This window comes from the organism of the source record quoted next, unplaced genomic scaffold (genome assembly GCF_019419815.1).
Source record: "Pyrus x bretschneideri cultivar Hongxiangsu unplaced genomic scaffold, Pyrus_bretschneideri_v1 Contig38, whole genome shotgun sequence".
In the NCBI taxonomy this organism is placed as follows: domain Eukaryota; kingdom Viridiplantae; phylum Streptophyta; class Magnoliopsida; order Rosales; family Rosaceae; genus Pyrus; species Pyrus x bretschneideri.
The window spans coordinates 1,262,880-1,283,436 of NW_025999701.1; the positions used below are offsets into that span (position 1 = coordinate 1,262,880).

Sequence of the window (20,557 nt, forward strand, 5' to 3'; positions counted from 1 at the left end):
TTTCAGCAGCTCTCCTAAGTGTAATTATTTAGGATATTATAATTAAAAAAAGGAAAAGTGACAAGCAATGGGGATGTAGCTCAGATGGTAGAGCGCTCGCTTAGCATGCGAGAGGTACGGGGATCGATACCCCGCATCTCCACTGTTTTTGCCTTTTTTCATGTTTATTCAGACGGCTATTAGCTTGTTGTCGTATGAATTAGCTCACAAATAGTAAACGACGCTAAGGTTAGCGAGTCACAGACGGGAGTTTCAGTTAGACGACAATAAATTAGCATGCAAAGGTATGTGATTCTATTTTTTATTTTTTTATTTTTATTTTTTTAATTTGATGAAAATCCTATTTTCTTTCTTTGTACCAAAAAAATGTGAGGTTGTTTCCTTCCTGTTTTAGCCTGAAGAAAAGGGAACGAGAAACTATATGATGTTGATTAAATCGACAAAAATTTTGCTTAATTCAAATATACATTTGATAGGATTTTTATCATCTGCAAAAGTAGGGATAAAAACACTTAAAAAAATATTTGTAAGTGTACAAAGTTATCGTAGTATGACAGTTCAAGCAATATCGTTTTCTATAGGGATTAATTGAATAATTTGCATTTAAAGTAATTCTTAACTAATTATTTCAAACAAAGTTTGGAAAAAATTGATTTTGAATTTTAAAATAACAAAAACGAATTTTAATAAAAACAATTAAAGAAACCAATTTGAAAGAAAACAATCTTAGAAAATAATGATACAATGACAGTTTCGCCATCATCTTAACAATCCTATGTAGTTTTACCAATTAATTATAGATTACACATGCAACTTTGAAGATTATGTTTTCCTTATGCATATTCTACTTGTGGCATCCAAGTTAGAACGTATATCAAACATCTAATCGTCTATGACATTTAGATCAAATATAAATATACATGACTATTACACTTTGTGAAAACCCTTGAAAAACCATGTAACCCCTAAGACGTGTCATTCGCCTTAGTTGAACTTACAATTATTAACCACAAGAAGCATTCCTCACATGCCAATAGAAATTACATCCGATTACTTATCTAAACATGATAATGGTTGCGAATCATTAAGACACAAAGACAGTTTAAACACAATGATTAATAATTCAAGGCATGCATGCATAATATCATAAGCAATTAAATAAATACTACATATTCATGCTAATGCTCAATGCATCGTCCTAACAAACGGAAATTCATTACGAACAATCATATAACAAAATATTATTAAGAACAAAGATAGAAAACACTTTATAGGTAAAAAGTCTGAAATTCTCCAAGATACTACGACCTCTTCTACTAGCTAAATAGCCTTATTTATACTACTACAAAATAAAACCCTACCTAGAAAAGGTCTTATAATACAACTAGGAAACATAATAAAATAATAAACTAGCAAATAAAAGGTTTCTATTTGAACTGAAATTCGGACTTCTAAAAAAAATCAAACTTTTGACTAACCAAATCAACTCTGATTTGGTCCCAAAATGTCTCTTTTAAAGCTTGAGACGTCCTTAACAAATGCTCATAAGGAATCTTCCTCAAAATATGTTATTTTGACCTTCAAAATACCCAAAAATCCTCCAATTGGAACCACTCCAAAATTCATCCATTTGATCACGTTTTACTCCAGAGGAAGTCGAACGTTCTACATTGAAAATACAAAAAATAAAGTATCAAAATTCTACCAAAATAACTAATAAATTAATACTAAAATTATGGTAAAATATATAGTATTTTATCAACTCATAACGTACCATGAGAGTACGTGACTGTTAAACCTAACACATGTTCAACTTTTATTATGAAATGTGAGAGTACAAGATTGTTAGGTCTCACACATAAATAACCGTAAACTTTAATTAAGTACCGTTTGTGAGAGCACGTAGTTGTTAGGTCTAACAAGTAGATAAATATCAACTAATTATGTCATGTTAGAACACATTATTGTTAGGTCTAACACATAAATAATCATCATCTTTTATCATGAAATGTGAGAGTACATGATTGTTAAGTTTAAAACACATAAATAATCGTCATCTTTTATCATGAAATGTGAGAGTACATAACTGTTAAGTTTAACACGTAAATAACCATCAACTTTTGTAACGTCCCATGACAACAGATGACTGTTCCGCCGTGGTATTAGACAATTAATGATTAGTGTTTGAATTGCGGAGTTATTTTATTGTTACATTATTTAGGCCACAAAAGCCCAATCAACATAATATAAACCCACATAGCAAACACATCTAAAACTAACAAATCATGAAAACCCAAACCAGGCCAACTTTCTATTGGATTGAATTTACAAATCAAGGAGATGGATTTGGACCTTAGTTGTGAATGATAAAAACTCGATTGTAATTAGACTGGGTAAAGCATACTCTAAGTTGAGTCAGATGGAAGACCATATCAATATGTAACTAGTTAGTTGCTTTATAATATTATACTAATAAAACAAGTGATAAAAAAAAATGTGGATGTGAGAACAAATTAGGGACGCAGATCCTCTCCAGAGCAAAAGAAACATGCCACACTCCTACAACAGGTACTCTCTCCTTACGTCGTTGTCTCCTTCTCCTCTCACCATCTTCATCAGATCTGCATTTCTATGAAGATTCAAGCCTCTAACTCTCTCTCTTTTTTTCTTCTGAGCAAAATCCAGTTCTCAATATACTGGGAAAGCAAATAAGAAAACTTGAAAGATAGTCGTGGAGCCTTTCTAAGATGAGGGAGTGAGCGAAAGGGTGAGGGATTCACTTTGAGCCGTACGATTTTATGTGAACGGTTTAAATATTTTGTTCGGAGGGTTCCAAAAAACTGCTCCGAAGAAGACCTAGTTCCCAAAATTAGGAGTACCAATACTAGCGGCAATCAAATAATAATTTTAAAGCGGACAAATTTTATGGTTTATCAATTAGATCAGCAGTCACACATAAGAAGTTCTTTGTATTTAATAGCACCCTAAATTGTTCTCATACGATTGTCTATGATGCCATATGTCGGCGATCAAACATAAGATGCCTCTCGTTGAAGCTTACGTTTTCGGTTCAACTAATACCAAATCGACAAAATAAGAAGACTCAATCAACAAGATATGTCACCACTCAAACATTTTGATTAATTCAACATATATGTATTATACTAAGCAATCCCCTTTTTGTTTCGTAACATATTTGTTGTTAGAAATGGGTGGTTTATATGTAGTATTCAATTGACTTTGTGCATATCATATTAAATACACTGACAAGTTCTTTATTTACTATTTAAGAATGCTATTGCTATATTTTAGTGTCTTTTGAATCTTGATAAATACTAAAAAGGACTCTCTTAAAGTGAAAACTCCATAAATTCTCTGTCACGTCTCATAATTTAATATTAATTTCTGTGCTAAGATAATAAAACATTATGCTAAAAACATGAGGTAACAGACAGTCCATCAAGAGCAAGGTTCTAAAAGATGCTAGGCGCTAGTCGGGCGGCGAGCTGGGGCCTCGCGCTTAGACGGCTAGGCGGATTTAAGTAAATCTACTATATTTTGTGTAAATAAATGTCTGTTTATATTTAAAATATATGTATTCATTAAAAACTACAAAATAGAATGACATATATATTATGAAGTATTGGAACATAATGAAAACAAAGAGAACAAGCATATAATGTGCGTTTATTGAAGAAAAAAAATGAAAATGTAAGAGATTTATTGAAGAAAAAAAAATACAAAATGAAAGTTATTTATTTTATTCTAAGTGAGTCGCAACTTAGGCTGATGCTTAGGCAGGTCTAAGCGTGCTAGACGGATGCCTCAGCAGGTCTAGGTGCAATTTCTTAATTTTCAAACGTTTGAACATTAATCAAAGCGGTCACCACTCCCTAGCATTTAGACAGGACCCAGACGGCGTTAGGCATGAATTTTTAGAATAGTGATCAAGAGTCCTATTTTAAGAAATCTAAGTTAGCATTTCTCTTGAATCTTTGATATGATTTGTTCATCTCATGCAGGCGGACACTCCAAAGTAATCCAAAAATCATGGGACACCGTACAACGCACAAGCTTGATGACCATGATTTGTAAACAAGTTTTTTATGGTCAATCAGTTCATTGGAGTTTGCAGCCGCCCAAGCATTTAGAAATTTTTTATTTATTTTATTTAATGCTTGGATAATTGGATTAGGGTTCGAGTTGGCATTCACAAAAGAATAAATACTTGCCAACAACAATAAGAGACAAATATTAGGTCGACAAGAAAATAGATAAAAAATTGGTTAACTACAATTTACACTTTTCAGGTGTGAGATGGTTTTAAGATGAATTATAAAGTCTTAATTTTCTCACATTGCACCATAAGTTTTTAAATTAATGAGTTTTTGGTTAATGGTGCAAATGTGATTTACATGTCAATTCATATACAAATTTCACACTCACAATATCATCAACTTACGAAAATAGAACTATCAATTATGCGGAAAATGTAAGCTGATACAATTTCAAATTTTCAATGCTTTATTTTGTAATATGAAAAAATTATTATGTTGTAATATGAAAAAATTAAAGCTATATATCCTATTTCAAAAACTAATTCAAATTTAAAGGGTGTGATTTATATAAACGATTGAGAAATTATATACACTATATCTTCTTCTTTGTGACAAAAAGAAAAATATGCATAGTTGATAATACAAGCCAGACGGCTTAATTAAATATAACTTAATCTAAGTAGATGCGTTTATTTTTGGTTTCCGGTAACACACACACACAAATATATATATATATATATATATATATGTATATATATTGCTAATAGTAACAAACTACACATGCAAATTTGGTCCCCAGCAATCATAACGACATTTTATTGTTAATCTTTATTACGTTATGTTGAAGTAGGTTGTTGCTCCCTTGGTCAATTTTTTTTACTTGAATTATACTAATTAAGATACAGGAAATAGGGTACTTTATGTTTAAGAATTAAGATATATCACCATTGTTCATTAATTTTTACTAATTAGTAATTAATCAATCATATAAATTTAATTCTTTACTATTTGACCACGTACACGCAATTCACCATTGACAAAGCAAGTTATATCACGTGAATGCTCACTAATTATTAAATTACATACCGTATTCATTCATTCTCTTCTTTATTCACGACTTCCCTTTATTTAGAGTAAGTAATTTAACATGCAATATATTCTTTTTCAGCACAAAATGCATTCTTTTGAAACAAGCCAAGCCATACCTAGATGAACATTATTAGTTGTTATTGAGAAATGAACATCGAACAAATAAGCTCTTAAATAAATTTATAAGATTTTTGAGGCTTTTTTTTCCCTCTTGAAAATGAGAAGAAAAGAGAAAGAACGTATAGAACCTCAGATACAAGGGAAAAAAAAAATCTCAAATTTGATAAATTGAACACAATTTGAATTTTGACCAGTGGGTTCATTCTTAACTAAGATCGATCGATATATTGAACCTAACACTTAAATAAATCTCATAATCTCCAAAGTCTCTATGTGTATATATTTTAAAATTTGACTGATGTGCACGGTGCACCGGCATGACATTATGATGCCTTAGTGTGTTTAGTGATTACATTTTACTTAATTAATTAAAAGGGCAAGCTATGAACATCAAAATAGACAGAAAGAACATAATTACCTCTTTATTCCATTTGGTAAAGTCACTAATCCATATTTAATCAGCAGCTTGTAAGCAAGAAAAGTCATCATGAATCATGATAGCGCATATATTACCTTGAAATATAATATCTTTTTCTTTTAATTAATCATTATATAAAACATTAGCATAGCATGCACGTTTGGCATATTATCTTTAGAGAGAGAGATCTAGTTTACGTGATAAGTCTTCAATAGTTCAGATTACTAGGTAGTCTGACTTTATATTCATTAGATTGGCAAATAAGTAAAAATATTGTTTTCACAATTCAAACTTGACCATTCATTTCCCGTATTATTGAAGAAAATCTGCTAATTTATGAGAGTAGCTTAATTATATAGAACGAGTTTACTAGCATCATGATATCTTGAATAAATAATGCAATGTATTATTGGACTCGAGTCATTATAGTAGCAATATATCCATAAAACACATGATATTATATTTATTGGCCAAACATCATAATGACGGTAAACACATGATATTATATTGTTGAACTGATACATCATAACGACGGCAAAATGAAAAGATGGCTATTAAAGAAGCTTCCAGAAAAGGACCATATAATTATCATCAGAAAGTGACCGACGAGAATGCAGCTGAACACCAAGAAACGAAAAAGCAATATTACCAACACAGCTAATTGCACCACACCACCATGCATGATGGGAACTTGTCTCCCTTTGTTTGTTACAAAAGAAAACTGGTAGAAAAGCTTTTCCGGGAAAAATTATAAAAGTGAAATACTTGACCTTCATTTGACGCAAGGGAAAAAGATAAATACAGTTTTTTAAATTCTTAAGGTTTTATCTGGGTGGAAAGTCAGGGAGCCAGAGCTGGCCTTTGGTTGCTTCAGCTACATCAAAAGAGATCATCACATATACACACACACACACATATATATTTATTTATATATGGTTGCCAAGAATATGACAATTACTATAAGAAATTAAGAAATTAGTTGCACCAAATGTTTCTTTAATCTAAGAATTATCATCTAAAGTTGAATTATTGGGTTAATTATTAATGATTCTTTGTGTTTTAAATTTGATGAAAGATAAAATACTACATAATCATTATATGTAGGTTTCCTAACCGTACCTATAGCTCAATTCCCTACCAAACCATGATGTAGAAATATAAGTTAGGCCAAGTTACTAATATTTTTTGTTGAGATAATTTTTACAATGCGCGATAGTTATAATAAAGAGGATAAAAATGTGCCCAGTGAGGGAGGCTGACTAGAAACTTGACCTCCAATTTTTTTTTTTTTTTTTTTTTTTGTTGAATTGGACGGTTTTGAATCTTTAACCTAACATACTCACATTACATCCTCACCACTAGGAGTACTTTAGTGACTTGCAAAATACAGTCTTTCAATAGACCGTCCAAAATAAAGTCAAGTAACACCTCAAACGACTTAATACAATCTACAATAGAAAAAACATACTTAATCAAGCCAATCAGAGCTCGTTTGAAAATGTTTTTAAAATATCTGACAAATAATATAATGAGTGTTCATTCAAATATCCGACATGTCTCTCACAATTTATTGAATAAATAAAATGCAAAACAGAAATTATCTAGTTTTCGTCTAAGTAAGAGTGGTGACCTAGGTGGTCTAGGCAGGTGGCTAGACAGGTTTAGGTGTTCTTTCTCATTTTTTAAACACATAGGATTAATCGTAGTGGTGATCAACTACCTATTGCCTAAACGGAAAGTAAACTACCCTAGACAGGGTTTTTAGAATACTGATGTGCACACTATACATGTCACTTTTCATCCTTCGGCCGACAAATTTAACAAGAGAAAACTTGATATAGGTCCCATTTTTTTAAGCCAATATTAGGAATAGTTTAGTTTATTAAAATAAGTGCAATTCCTTGAATTTAATGATAAGATTTACTATAAGAATTAAATTTCTTTCTAATTATCTCTCTAATTATTATATATATATATATATATATTTTTTTTTTTTTGTTATTTCTTATTTCCCTTCATGCTCTACACCCCCAATTCATAGGTGTGATTTTTAATTTTTATAATCAACCTATATCAAAGGTTAATTGTATTTATCTACCTATATGACATATTATTTTCTACAATCAATCTGTATCTAGATTAATGTGTCTTACTTGTAGATACATTATGTTTTTATACTTTTTAGTCAGGTTTCATATCTCGGTCATATATATAATATACATTAATATGTTTGTTATTATATTAGTTTATGTTATTATGTTAGTTTGCTGTTAGAAGATATTAAGTAGATTTTTCGAAAATAGAAGATGCATGAAATTATAAGTTTGAATTTATTTATAATATTTTAAAAAATATAAATTTATTATAAAAAAATAAAAGTGGTGAAAAGATTATGCCGGACTTAACCTAATAGCTATGTTGATTTTTAGACCAAGATCTAAATGCCTCTTTAACAAATTGAATTTTATTGCAAGTACCTCACATTTGTTATCACTTTTTACACCAAAAAATGTAGTTAAAATAAAAAAAGAATAAATTAGGTTGCCATCCCTCATTTCTCCTTTTCATTGATTGAAACATTATTCCTTTTTAATTTTTGATCAAGGTCCCTTGACTTTTATTGATGTCATTATTTGAATATTAAATTATTTTACAAGTCATTATATGTCAATTTAAAATTGAAATATTATTAATCATTTTCAAATATAATATTTTTAGTTTTTTTTCTTCATATATTTCTATTTATAATTTGTATCCTTTTTTTTTTTTAAATTTATAACAATATTCTTTTTAGTTCTAACTTGTACCCATAATTTTGAATTTTAATATGTACCCATAGTTTTGAATTTTAATATGTACCCTCATTTTAAATTTAATTTGTATCAATATTTTTTATGAACGTCCCCATGCTAATTATGTGTGTTTATTTTATATTTTAAAATATAGAAATTATTACTTGCACTCTATTAATAATTACGTGGATATATATATTTTTTGCTAGAACTATGTGAAGAACAAATTGCTCTATTATTGATTTTTAAGTAATTGTTATATTTGTAACAATATTATTTGGATTTGTTTAAATATCATAATTTGTGGAATATCGAATGCACAAATACATGAGTTAAATCCTTTAAATGATACTAGAAACCTTGATCAAACTATTTAAATAAATAAAATCTTATTCTAACAACTAGATTAATTAGAGACCTGACTAAAATGACCCATAAAAAAAAGTGCATGAAACCTAAAAATCAAATTGGGCGCCTGGTACCGCAATTCAAAAACTTTCAAATACCAACGACAAACGGCAGTAAAACCAAACCTTACCCATTCCAACAAGCAACGGCCAATGATTAAATGAAATAATCACTACAAAAATCGAAATTTTACTGTTTTTTTTTTTTTTTAAATTTAATACAAAAATGTAAAGATTTGTTTTCCCTGAGAAACAACAAACGCATAAAGAATTCAAATTATATTGCGGTCTCTGGGTTTCTTGCTTGTAGATCATCCATCTTCCTGCTCGGTGAAGCAACGGCTGAGATTTTACTGTTAGCTTTGAATGCAATCCATGGCCCCACACAGCATCACTTTCTGAACTCTCTCTCTCTCTCTGCTTATTCAAATAGTTTTCAAGAGAGAGATTTAGTAGGCTTCATTTCCCACAAGATACAATACAACCCCATCCCATTTGTTTGTCACATATGGGTTCTTGGAATCCGCGCTCCAATTTGTTTACTTGGTGGATTTTTCCTTCTGGGTTTCAGCAGAAAGAGAGCTAGGGCACCTAAGTTCGCACGCACGAAACGTTTGGATCACTTTTCACTTTTGGGTTGCTTTTGTTTTCACCGTTCTTTTCTGGGTTGTTCTTGAAGATTGTTGCTTTTTTTCTTGGAAGTGTTGGGTTGGTGAGATGAAGTATTGAAGTGGGTATCTGAAAAGTGGCGAAAATGGTGGGCACTGCGCAAAATTGGAGGGTCCGGCACGCGTTCTCGGTGGTGAACGGGGGCCAGGACTTGGGTCCGAGCAGCGCTCCGGCGAGTAATGCCGGTTCTGAGAGCGGTGGTATTGAGTTTACCAGAGAGGATGTTGGCGCATTGTTGAATGAGAGACCCAAAAGGAAGGACAGATTCAGTCTCAAGGTCTGAGCTTTCACTTCTTAATTTTATTTATTATTATTAATTTTGTTTACTCTCAGAAATTTGAATGAATGATTTTTTGATTTTTTTTTGGATTAGTTTACCTGAGATGGGTTTTGGGTATTTCTCAACCTTATGGAATTTTATGTTAATTGATTATATAGGAAAAATGTGAGACACTAAGTGAGTATGTTAAAAGGCTGAAACTTTGCATAAAGTGGTTCCAAGAGCTTGAGGAAAGCTACTTGTTAGAGCGCGAGAAGTTAGAAAATGATGTACAAGTGTCAAAGCTGCAACGTGATGAAATGGGTATGAATAACATCTTTTGTGTGTTTGAATTCTCAATGAAGTTGTTTACTAGAGTAATTATGTTTGTTGGATTGCAGGGATCTTACTGAAAAACAAGGAAGAAGAATTGAATTCGATTATTGTGGAGCTCAGGAAAAACTATGCTTCTTTACAAGAGAAATTTACGAAAGAAGAGTTGGATAAGATGGTAAGTAGGTGGGTTTGATGTTCATTGTGGATGAGTTCGATTAATTTCTGTAGATTATTCAATTTTTGAAATATGTCTATCAGGCTGCAATGGAATCTCTCACTAGGGAAAGAGAGGCTAGACTTGAAATTGAGCGATCACAAAAATCCCTCTCGGATGAGCACGCGAGAGTTCAAAGAGAGCTTTCAAGTGCTACTCAGAAGGTAAAGTAGAATATGCATTCCTTTCCTTCTTTTGCTTCCATGTTGACTGGTATGGAGTTTCCTTACAAATGCTTTAATCTGAAAATTGTTCTTTTGGGAGCTCTGCAGATAACTTCACTGAATGATATGTACAAACGATTGCAAGAATACATTGCAAGCTTGCAGCAGTACAACAGTAAACTGCACAACGACCTCTCTACAGTTGAGGAAGACTTTAAGCGTGTAGAGAAGGAAAAAGTTAGTATGGTGGAGAACCTGAGCATGTTAAGGGGTCAGCTTTCAGTGTCCAGAGTGAGTTTCTTATCTTGAATTGTTTTTATTTGCATAAGGAATTTCTCTTATTATGCATCTACAAATCTGACCTCCGTGTTCTCCTAAGTAGGCATCTATTGAAAATTCTATATAGGGTGGTGTTAGTTGTATGTTGTATGATTCCCATTATGATCAAATGTTCTTGAAAAAGTTCGTACATTGTTCTGTAGTTCTGACTTTTGTGTCTACAGTGCATTTTAGATGGGTAAGAAGTGGGTCAAATAGTATGAAATTTAAAGTTGGGTTTCCCCTTCCCGCATATTCTTTCAAATCTTTGTCTCTGAAAATGAACTGTTTCAAACTTTTATTTGATGGATGACATACAGCAAACTCAAGATGATGCTATAAAGCAGAGGGATGCTCTGGTAAATGAAGTTGCATCCCTTAGGATGGAATTGCAACAAGTGAGAGGTGATCGGGATCAACATAAACTCCAAGTGCAGACCCTAACAGCTGAATATACGATGTACAAAGAATCCACCGAGAAATCTAGTTTTGAGCTGGATGACCTCAGATCAAAATACACTGAACTGGAGGTCATTTATATAATTCTATCTGGTAGTTCTGTGGGTTTTGTTTCTGATAGTGTTTATTAACATGCTATAGTGGTGGGTATTCTTCAGGTAAGATGTCTGTCTCAGAGTGACCAGATAAGGACATTGAAGGACCAACTAATGATTGCAGAGGAGAAAGTACAGGTGATAATATCTGGTTCTTTTGTGACTCAGAATAATACGGGTTATCAACATTGTTGTGGAAGGCAATGTTGAACCACTTATTCATCATGTTGATTGAACATGCTAAGTATAGATATGTTTTCTTCTAGATGTCCGACTTATCTACAATGGAAACAAGAACTGAATATGAAGGGCAAAAGAAACTTATTAGTGAGTTACAGACTCGCCTGGCAGATGCAGAATTCAAACTTATTGAAGGAGAAATGCTGCGTAAAAAGTTGCACAACACTATCTTGGTAAATCTTTTGCCTCAACTTTTTTATCTTTACATTTTCTTTCAGCTTATAAATTCTCTCATTCTATAGGAACTAAAAGGGAACATCCGTGTATTCTGTCGAGTGCGACCTTTGTTGGCGGATGAAGACTTAAGCCCTGAAGGGAAGGTCATCTCTTATCCAACATCAATGGATGCTCTTGGACGGGGCATTGATTTAGTGCAACCTGGTCTGTTAAGCAATAGTAGATAGCTTTCTCTTTTAGGCTGTCCTATTCTCTGTTATTCAAACTCACATATTGCCTGTATTTGTCATCAGGGCAAAAACATTCTTTCACATTTGACAAAGTTTTTATGCCTGAAATATCACAAGAAGATGTGTTTGAAGACATTTCACAGCTTGTACAAAGTGCTCTTGATGGTTATAAGGTGATTAAAACTTTGTTATCTTGTTTAAGTTACCATTTTCATTTCATACAAAGCAATGCCTTTATCGTTTAGTTTTCTCAATTCCTTTCCAACTTTGTCTTATTAGTTTTGGTAGAAAAGCTTTCAATTCGTAGCAACATTTAACTTTATATGCATGTATACTATATGCTTCATCTATGATCTTTAAAAAAAATTTCATTCAATATGTGAAGATAGATGCATCCTGTATATTTGTTCGAATGTTATCACATTTTTGTTTCCTTTTTTACAAATTGATAACCTGATGTATTGGCAGTGCAATATATGAATGTATCTGGTGCATAAGCTTGCATGTATGTGCTTTTGCGTCTTTAGGAATTAGGAGTGTATATTGTATTTGGTTAGGCGTGCATATTCTTTTGCATTCACTTTATTGGTTTTTTATATATCCCTTCATCGTTTGAATTGTGCACTCTTAGCCTGATGATAGTGGCTTCTTGTTTCAGGTTTGCATTTTTGCCTATGGTCAGACAGGATCAGGGAAAACCTATACCATGATGGGTCAGCCTGGAGATCCAGACCAAAAAGGATTGATTCCTCGTTCATTAGAACAAATTTTTAAAACCAGACAATCTCTTCAACCACAAGGTTGGAAATATGAGATGCAGGTGAGGGGAATCTCTCTCTCTCTCTCTCTCACACACACACACACACACAATTAGTTTAGTTCTGTGAATGCATCAAATGAATATATTCATTTCAGATGTAATTTTCTTTTTTGTTTGACAAATATGTGTAGGTGTCGATGTTGGAAATATATAATGAAACTATTCGTGATCTGTTAGCACCCAATCGATCATCTTCAGATATGTTGCGAGAAAATGGTTTTGGTGGAAAGCAATATACAATCAAACACGATGCAAATGGGAACACTCTTGTCTCTGATCTTACCATTGTGGATGTGCGCACTGCTAAAGAGGTCTCATATCTCTTAGAACGGGCTGCACATAGCAGGTTTCTATATCTAACTATCGACTCCTGTTTTTTTGTTGGAGAAATTTGGTTGTCTAAATACAACATATAACTAGTCTTCCAATGCATGTTTCTGTATCTTTTTAACTTTCCCCAGCAGTAATAATGCTTAACGGTGGGGTTCTAACTCTAACTCAATGAAAAATGGAATTGCTGATTTTGTTTAAAGGATGAAAATTGCTATTGAAAGAAAGGCGCTTACTTATCTTCTACTTTGTTCCTTTCAGGTCTGTAGGCAAAACTCAAATGAACGAGGAATCTTCAAGAAGCCATTTTGTTTTCACACTACGAATATCTGGTGTTAATGAGGTAGGCAACATCCATTTTCTCTGCAGATACTCTTCTGTATGCAAAAATTAATTTTCTGGCTTTATCTTTTTTCATATTTTTGTTATAGTGCTTACTTTTCTTAACTTACCACCTCATCGTAGAGCACTGAACAACAAGTACAAGGTGTCTTGAATCTTATTGATCTTGCTGGGAGCGAACGACTTTCCAAGAGTGGGTCAACGGGGGACCGACTGAAAGAAACTCAGGTATTTTATGAAAACCTTTGTAGTCAATTTCGTTTATATGTTACTTATTTTTCGTTTATGGTAATCATTTTTTCCCCTGAAATCAGGCCATCAACAAAAGTCTGTCATCTTTAAGCGACGTAATATTTGCCTTGGCAAAGAAGGAGGACCACGTACCATTTCGGAACTCAAAGCTTACATATCTTCTTCAGGTTGTTTACTTGTTTAAGTTTATTTTTAAAACATCCCATCATATCTTCTTGAAAGGTAAAATTCTTAACTCTTGTGAAATTTTGACCAGCCATGTCTAGGAGGAGACTCAAAGACATTGATGTTCGTAAACATTTCTCCCGATCCCTCCTCAGCAGGTGAATCACTCTGTTCGCTTCGCTTTGCTTCACGGGTAAACGCTTGTGATATTGGGGTTCCACGACGTCAGACCAACATGCGGCCTCCGGATTCACGTATAAGCTATGGTTGATCTTTGATCGAAGATTTCCATTTTGATTTAAAGTAACCAGTGGTTTGTATTATGTTCCAGTAGTATCATAAAGCGAAGTTTGAGAGTGGTTCTAACATAGGCTTATCTGTATAGTGAAGAAATAGGGCGTGCATCAGTACACTCAGAAAATTCTCTATTCAACTAGTGATTTGATTGAGCTTCATTTCTCAATAATTTTCCCTCTCGAGTGTTCTGTAGTAATGCTTGATTTGTATGTCGATGAAGTAAAACTGACTAGAACCGGAAAACAGAGTCCGTGTTCGTAGTCATAATCTCGAAAACTCATAACTCAACCATCATGTACAAGTTCTATGCTTTTACATTTGCAGATTCAGTTTGACAGAGTGTGAACTTACACATCGGTACAAATAAATTTGTAGTTGGACTAATTTGCTCTATCAGATGAACAGATTTTAAGAATTCACGCCATTCGATCCATGACCTCTTGGAGAATAACTGTTGTGTCTTTATAGTATGTTTCTGTCTGAAGCAGGTCGCGCTGCTTCACGGCACCATCAAGCTGTTGACATAATGGAAAAGAATTTAAACATTTCACCAGCGGCAAACAATCTGAATTAAGTTCATTTAAACGTTACCTTTTCGACCGTGTCAAATAATCTGTTAGCAAGATCCGTAAGGGGCTGTTTCTCATCCACTGGAGCTGCAGAGATTACTCGATCGAAATCAAAGTACATGAATGTGGATTTTAGCCGCAGATACCTTCGAACATAGTTTAATGTATCTTTTGCAATCAAATCCGCCATTGCCAGAAGATCAAAAGCATATTTCTTAAGCCTGAACTTCCTCCCTTTCGTTCCAATATTTGCCATGTAGAGCCCCCTTTTCAGAAAAGATCGCGTTCCGGTCTTCTCGTTTGCAATTTCTGCATCAAAACACATGGTTGGAGTGAATGACAATACAGCAAATGTTGTAACACTAAACTGCTCTGTACGAAATTTAATTTACTGTTTTCAGCAGAAGGCACAGGCAGAGGGTCGTCGAGCCAGAACCCGTTGCCCTCAGCAAGAGAGACACCATTGCAGCAGTTGCCAACAAGTGCAATAGAGGCAAGGCCTAATGCAAGTCTTCTTGTAGTTTGTAGTGGCTGTTCCTGCAAACCATCACTTTTCTTGCTCATAAAGCAAATAATGCTCGCTTTCTTTCGGGTTGTTTGTACGCTCGGAAACCTTGGAATGACAGGAAGTGTTTCGGAGACTCCCTTTAAGTTTGCCAGGCGAGACATTGCAGAAGAATTGGCTGAGAAAATGGCAGTCTTGAGCAAACAGAGAGTGGGTTGGCAAGAATTTGAGCTATATCCTTGTGCAAATTGCACGTTTGCTACGGACCACCAGAAGGATATCCAAAGTAGAAGGGATAATTTGGTAATTATACATGGCCCAATATATGCTTAAGCCCACATGGGCCCGAACCAGAAGATTACACAAACAAATTCTTAGCATGATAATATTATCTACACTAAGGGGTAGGAAAGTGGGTTAAGACTCACACTGAACTAGCAATAATGTAGTTTAAATTTGTTTTTGGTGATAATCGAACCTTAGTGACAGCATGACCATATTAGTAGACCATTGGTTACTTTTCTTTATGTTTTTCGTTATTTTTGAATTTTTTATTTTTATTTTCTGAGGGGGGAAGGGGTAAAGGGGCAGGAGAGTCTCCAACTCAGGTGAGGATGACCACAAGGGACGAGGATTCTTTCCGGATCTTCTTTGTGGGGATCAGAAGGATTAATCAATCACGATCGCTTATCGTATATTGTGCGATCAATTTTCGTTAGGTACTGTTTATATTTAATTTTACATAAAAATTTTAAAATGATTTCTAACTGCACAGTGTACGATAAACAGACATGATTGAATAATTATTTGAATCCCCAAATTAGGATCCGGATGGGATCCTATTCCGACCACAAGAGTGGTTGACTTCCACTATGGCACAAGTCCTTGATTTTTTTTTTTTTAGGGAACTTTAACCAAAAACTTCGGGTACTGTTCACTTTAACGAAAAAACATATTTTTACACTAAGAAGTCAATTCTAGTACTATTCACTTTACCATTTTTTTGTGCTTATCGTTAAAACTTAAAGTTTTTAAGCCATTTTCATTATTATTATTATTTTTTTTTTAAATTATGGGACACGCGTTTTGTCAGAGAAATGATTTCCACCAACCATTTTGCTTTTGGAGTACGATTCTCTCCTCTCCTATTACCATCTCCTTCCATCCCCTCCTCTCACACTCTTCTTTTTGTCTTATTCTCTATATAAAAAATTCAAAACAAGATGTAGACGTGACGTAATCACAACCGTTTAAATATGAGAAAATGAAAAGGGAGAGAGATTAGAAAGAGAGAGAATCCTACTCCTTTTCTTTTTCTTCACATTAATTTTTATCCTTTAATTTGTTTGGCTTTATTTAATTTAACTGCCAAAAAGTAGAGAGAAGTGTATAGAGATAAAATTCTCTATATAAAAAATTCAAAACAAGATGTAGACGTGACGTAATCACAACCGTTTAAATATGAGAAAATGAAAAGGGAGAGAGATTAGAAAGAGAGAGAATCCTACTCCTTTTCTTTTTCTTCACATTAATTTTTATCCTTTAATTTGTTTGGCTTTATTTAATTTAACTGCCAAAAAGTAGAGAGAAGTGTATAGAGATAAAAAATGATTCGTGAAATCATTTCACTTTTATTACTCCATCTTCCCTTTCCATTTGCACGCACACATTTTAGTTTTGGTCAATTGAAAAGAGAAATTTGAACTTGGATTGTTTTCAAAAAGGATGTCGCCATTCACATACATATTTTTATTTTTCATATATTTTTCTTAATTTTTGATTGTTGGATCGATTGAATTTAAGAAATCAATGGATAATAATTAACATTTCAAAAATTAGGAGGAGACCACTAAAGGAAGAGCCACATAAGGCGAATATTTATTGTTTTTTTTTCTTGAAAGTAATATGCAAATATACTCTATGGAGAAGATGATTCGAACTTAATAAGGCCGCAAATAGACTATGATGGCCATGTGACCTACATTTTCGAAATTTTCTTTTAAAGATATCATCCAATATTTTGGATATATTTTCTTGTATCCTAATCTTGTGAAAAAAAGTTCAATGCATTATAATTTGACAAATACAAGGGCTAAGGGTTATCCATGCCACTTATTATGTGCTTAAATTCTTTCAGCTAAACGATCCTGTTTTACCCAACTTTAAGTACAATACCGATGTAATGTGCCCATATATATTTCCAGGAAAATTGATTAGTGAATATTTTATATGTTTTGATGTCCCCAGAAGCAAAAAATCAAATGAGTACTATTCAATCACGTGATAGCATACATAAATTTAAGGGCAAGACATGGACCAACCATTCAAGCGAGAAAACTGATAGAACAATTACTTCAAATTTATCTAATTTATGGAAAGGAAAATTCAAACTTGAATGCAAAAGCTGGAGCACAAACAACAGGAGAGAGGATCCTCGCAATCACATCCGTTCATTGTACATCGTGTGACCAATTTTTGTCAGGTACTGTTTATATTCAATTTTAAATAAAAAAATTTACAATGATTTTTGACCATACGATATACGATGAACAGATGTGATTGGAGGATCCCAAAATCCTCACAAAGATGATCCGGCGAGGCATGAGACGATAACCTCATGATAGCCTCATGTACCTAAAGTTACCATAATATATATGAAATATAAACCTTGTAAGACAAATATTCATTGTCATTCAAACAATTAAGCACAAAACAAACATATAATTCAACTAATAGTCAAGACCATTCCAAATCAAATTAAAATCCAAGGTACGAATCTGAAGCAACCACCATAATGATCTTAAAGATCATTCAAAAGTGTACAAGTCACAAACCACTCACAAACATACGAAAAGAAATCATTCATTCCAAATCTTCTTCATCTAAAACAAAGGTAATATCATTTTCTTCATTGGCAAGTCCAGTTGAGACTTGAAATTTTGAAGTAAAGAAAAGTGAGAGAGGCGTCTATGGCTGCTGAGATTTGCTGGCTGTCGCTGGTCTGCTCTCATGCTCTCTGTCTTTGTGTTCTTTTATGCGAACGCGAAGTATGAGATAGACACGCCAACTTGAGCTTTCAAACACATGTACATGCCAGTCAAATATATTACAAACAAGTAACATTACCTAAATGAAGTCAAATTCTAATATATATCCAAACCTCAATCAAATGTTTCAAAATTGTATATCATTCAATGTTATAAACTCCTAAAAGTTCTCGAAGAAGAAAAAGGTTAAAATAATGTCCGTAATATGACATAATATATAGGTGAATAAAATTTAGATAGACAATTGAGCTTGACCACATATGTAAGGGGTTGAAACCAAGCCTTCTCTTTAGTACTTTTGATGAAATGCCCACCTGCCTTCACCTTTGTAGTATAAGACTCGTACCGATCCTCCAAGCTACGATAAACTATATTTGCAAATTCAGTAGCCTGCCCCACTGCTGGACTCACAATTGCTTTCGATGTTTTGAATAGGTTAGGCCAGCAGAATATAAACACTACTTGATTTCCCAAACTTTCAACTCTACTTGGAGATGAATCAAACCGGAAAACATACCAAAACCTAATCGGATGATAATTTTGGACACAATAAACCGCCAATAAGAGCTCCCCATCAGACTCAACCAAATAATGTTCCACTGGATTATAGAGAAAAGGTTGTCTTGGCACGTAGGTTATACAATGTCAAATGTTTCTAGGCTTGAAGTGAAACATCGAAGGCACCCAAGGTAAATGAAAAAAAAAGTATCCCCACACCATAGACATAATATAAAATTCCAACCACATATGCTACTAGATTCAGTTTGATCAAAATCATAATTTCCACGTATACAACTCCAACTCTTCTCTGTCGAGTTCTATGTGCTTATAAAGCGATATCCTTGATGATATCTTATGTTGTCCCCTAGGACAAGGATGAAACAATCAGGAGAAGTTGGAGTGGTTGTAAGCCTTTTCATCCGTGTACAAATCTAACGGAGGTATTTCCAGAACCTGATTGCAGAAGGGATTAAAGTAAAAGAATGTTGTCCTCCCGCTATTGGACGAATTTTCGACTTTTGAGAAAAGTAACCAACCGTGTTTTGAAGAATGAAGTCGAGCATTGGCAATGAGCCCTCTGTTGAAATCCTTGTATTAATTGTTCATCCACTCCATGATTTGATGCTCCACATGCAGTGCAGATTCTTAGTGGGCAAGCATGGGTATATGTACCTGCCATCATTACAACTATAATCATCATTGCCATAAAGGGAGGACATTAACTTCTGGAAAGGAAGGTTGCATGTGGTTGCTGTGCTGTTGCACCTGGACAGCAGGGAGAACATTTTAATATTGCTGCATGTGGCATCGGTGTAAAGCTTTCTCCTCATGTAGTATAGGTGTAAAGTTTTGATCTTATTATGTATAAGTATGCCTTCTCATAAGGCTTTCAAAGTATTGTAAAATGTATGATAGTTCAAATCATTTGGAAATCGATTCTTTCTACATACATACACTTCACCATTTTTACATGGTATCAGAGCACCTTCCTGGTGCCTGAAACGCTTCCGCTCGATCTCGTTGTTCATCATGAGTGACGAAGAAACTCCTAAACACAAACCACAACTCACAACAACAATGGACATCATTGATCCATTCTACATTCATCACTCGGATCACCCGAGTCTACACCTTGTTTCCAAACCATTGGATGGTGACAATTATTCCACATGGAGTCGTGCGATGACAATCAGCCTCAGCGCCAAGAACAAGCTCGGTTTTGTGGATGGTTCGATAAAAGCCCCGCCAAAAACCGACGCCAAATATTCCCTTTGGAAACGGTGCAATGATATGGTCCTCTCATGGGTCGTTAGTTCTGTTGGTAATGATTTGATGAGCAGCGTCTTATACACGGATTCACCCTCTGAGATATGGGAGGATTTGAAGGAACGTTTCTCGCATTTTTCAAATTAAAAGAGAGATCATTGAACATCGACAGCGTCAACAATCCATATCGGCATACTATACCAAACTCAAAGGACTTTGGGATGAACTAGCGTCCTACAATACCATTCCAGCCTGCACAGGTGGAACGATGAAAGCGATCAATGAAAGAGAACAACAGGAACAGGTTATTCAATTTCTCATGGGATTGAATGACTCTTATTCGGCTGTTCTTGGACAAATCCTCTTAATGCAGCCACTACCAAACATTCGTAAGGTATATTCTTTGACTTTACAAGAA

The 20,557-nt window shown here is 33.8% G+C and overlaps 2 protein-coding genes and 1 non-coding gene across 3 annotated transcripts; 2 read left to right on the top strand and 1 right to left on the bottom strand.

Annotated features, from left to right (window-relative positions):
• The first annotated feature begins 69 nt into the window (after nucleotides 1-69).
• TRNAA-AGC lies at nucleotides 70-142 on the top strand. Its single transcript has one exon. It is a non-coding gene; the product is annotated as a tRNA-Ala (tRNA).
• Nucleotides 143-9,569: 9,427 nt separating this feature from the next.
• On the top strand, nucleotides 9,570-14,403 carry LOC103946576 (kinesin-like protein KIN-14N). Its single transcript, XM_048564235.1, has 16 exons — nucleotides 9,570-9,830; nucleotides 9,992-10,136; nucleotides 10,214-10,323; nucleotides 10,407-10,526; nucleotides 10,635-10,817; nucleotides 11,165-11,374; nucleotides 11,462-11,536; nucleotides 11,665-11,811; nucleotides 11,881-12,019; nucleotides 12,109-12,218; nucleotides 12,704-12,865; nucleotides 12,997-13,211; nucleotides 13,457-13,538; nucleotides 13,661-13,765; nucleotides 13,852-13,956; nucleotides 14,046-14,403. The coding sequence occupies exons 1-16, from the start codon at nucleotides 9,639-9,641 to the stop codon at nucleotides 14,223-14,225; spliced, it is 2,280 nt and encodes a 759-aa protein (XP_048420192.1). The 5' UTR covers nucleotides 9,570-9,638; the 3' UTR covers nucleotides 14,226-14,403.
• A 117-nt stretch (nucleotides 14,404-14,520) lies between these two features.
• LOC103946577 (photosynthetic NDH subunit of lumenal location 3, chloroplastic-like) lies at nucleotides 14,521-15,584 on the bottom strand. Its single transcript, XM_009357302.3, has 3 exons — nucleotides 15,213-15,584; nucleotides 14,843-15,129; nucleotides 14,521-14,766 (listed from the first exon to the last, which is right to left on the bottom strand). Exons 1-3 carry the CDS (start codon nucleotides 15,487-15,489, stop codon nucleotides 14,668-14,670), a joined length of 663 nt encoding a protein of 220 aa, XP_009355577.2. The 5' UTR covers nucleotides 15,490-15,584; the 3' UTR covers nucleotides 14,521-14,667.
• Between the last annotated feature and the right edge of the window lie 4,973 nt (nucleotides 15,585-20,557).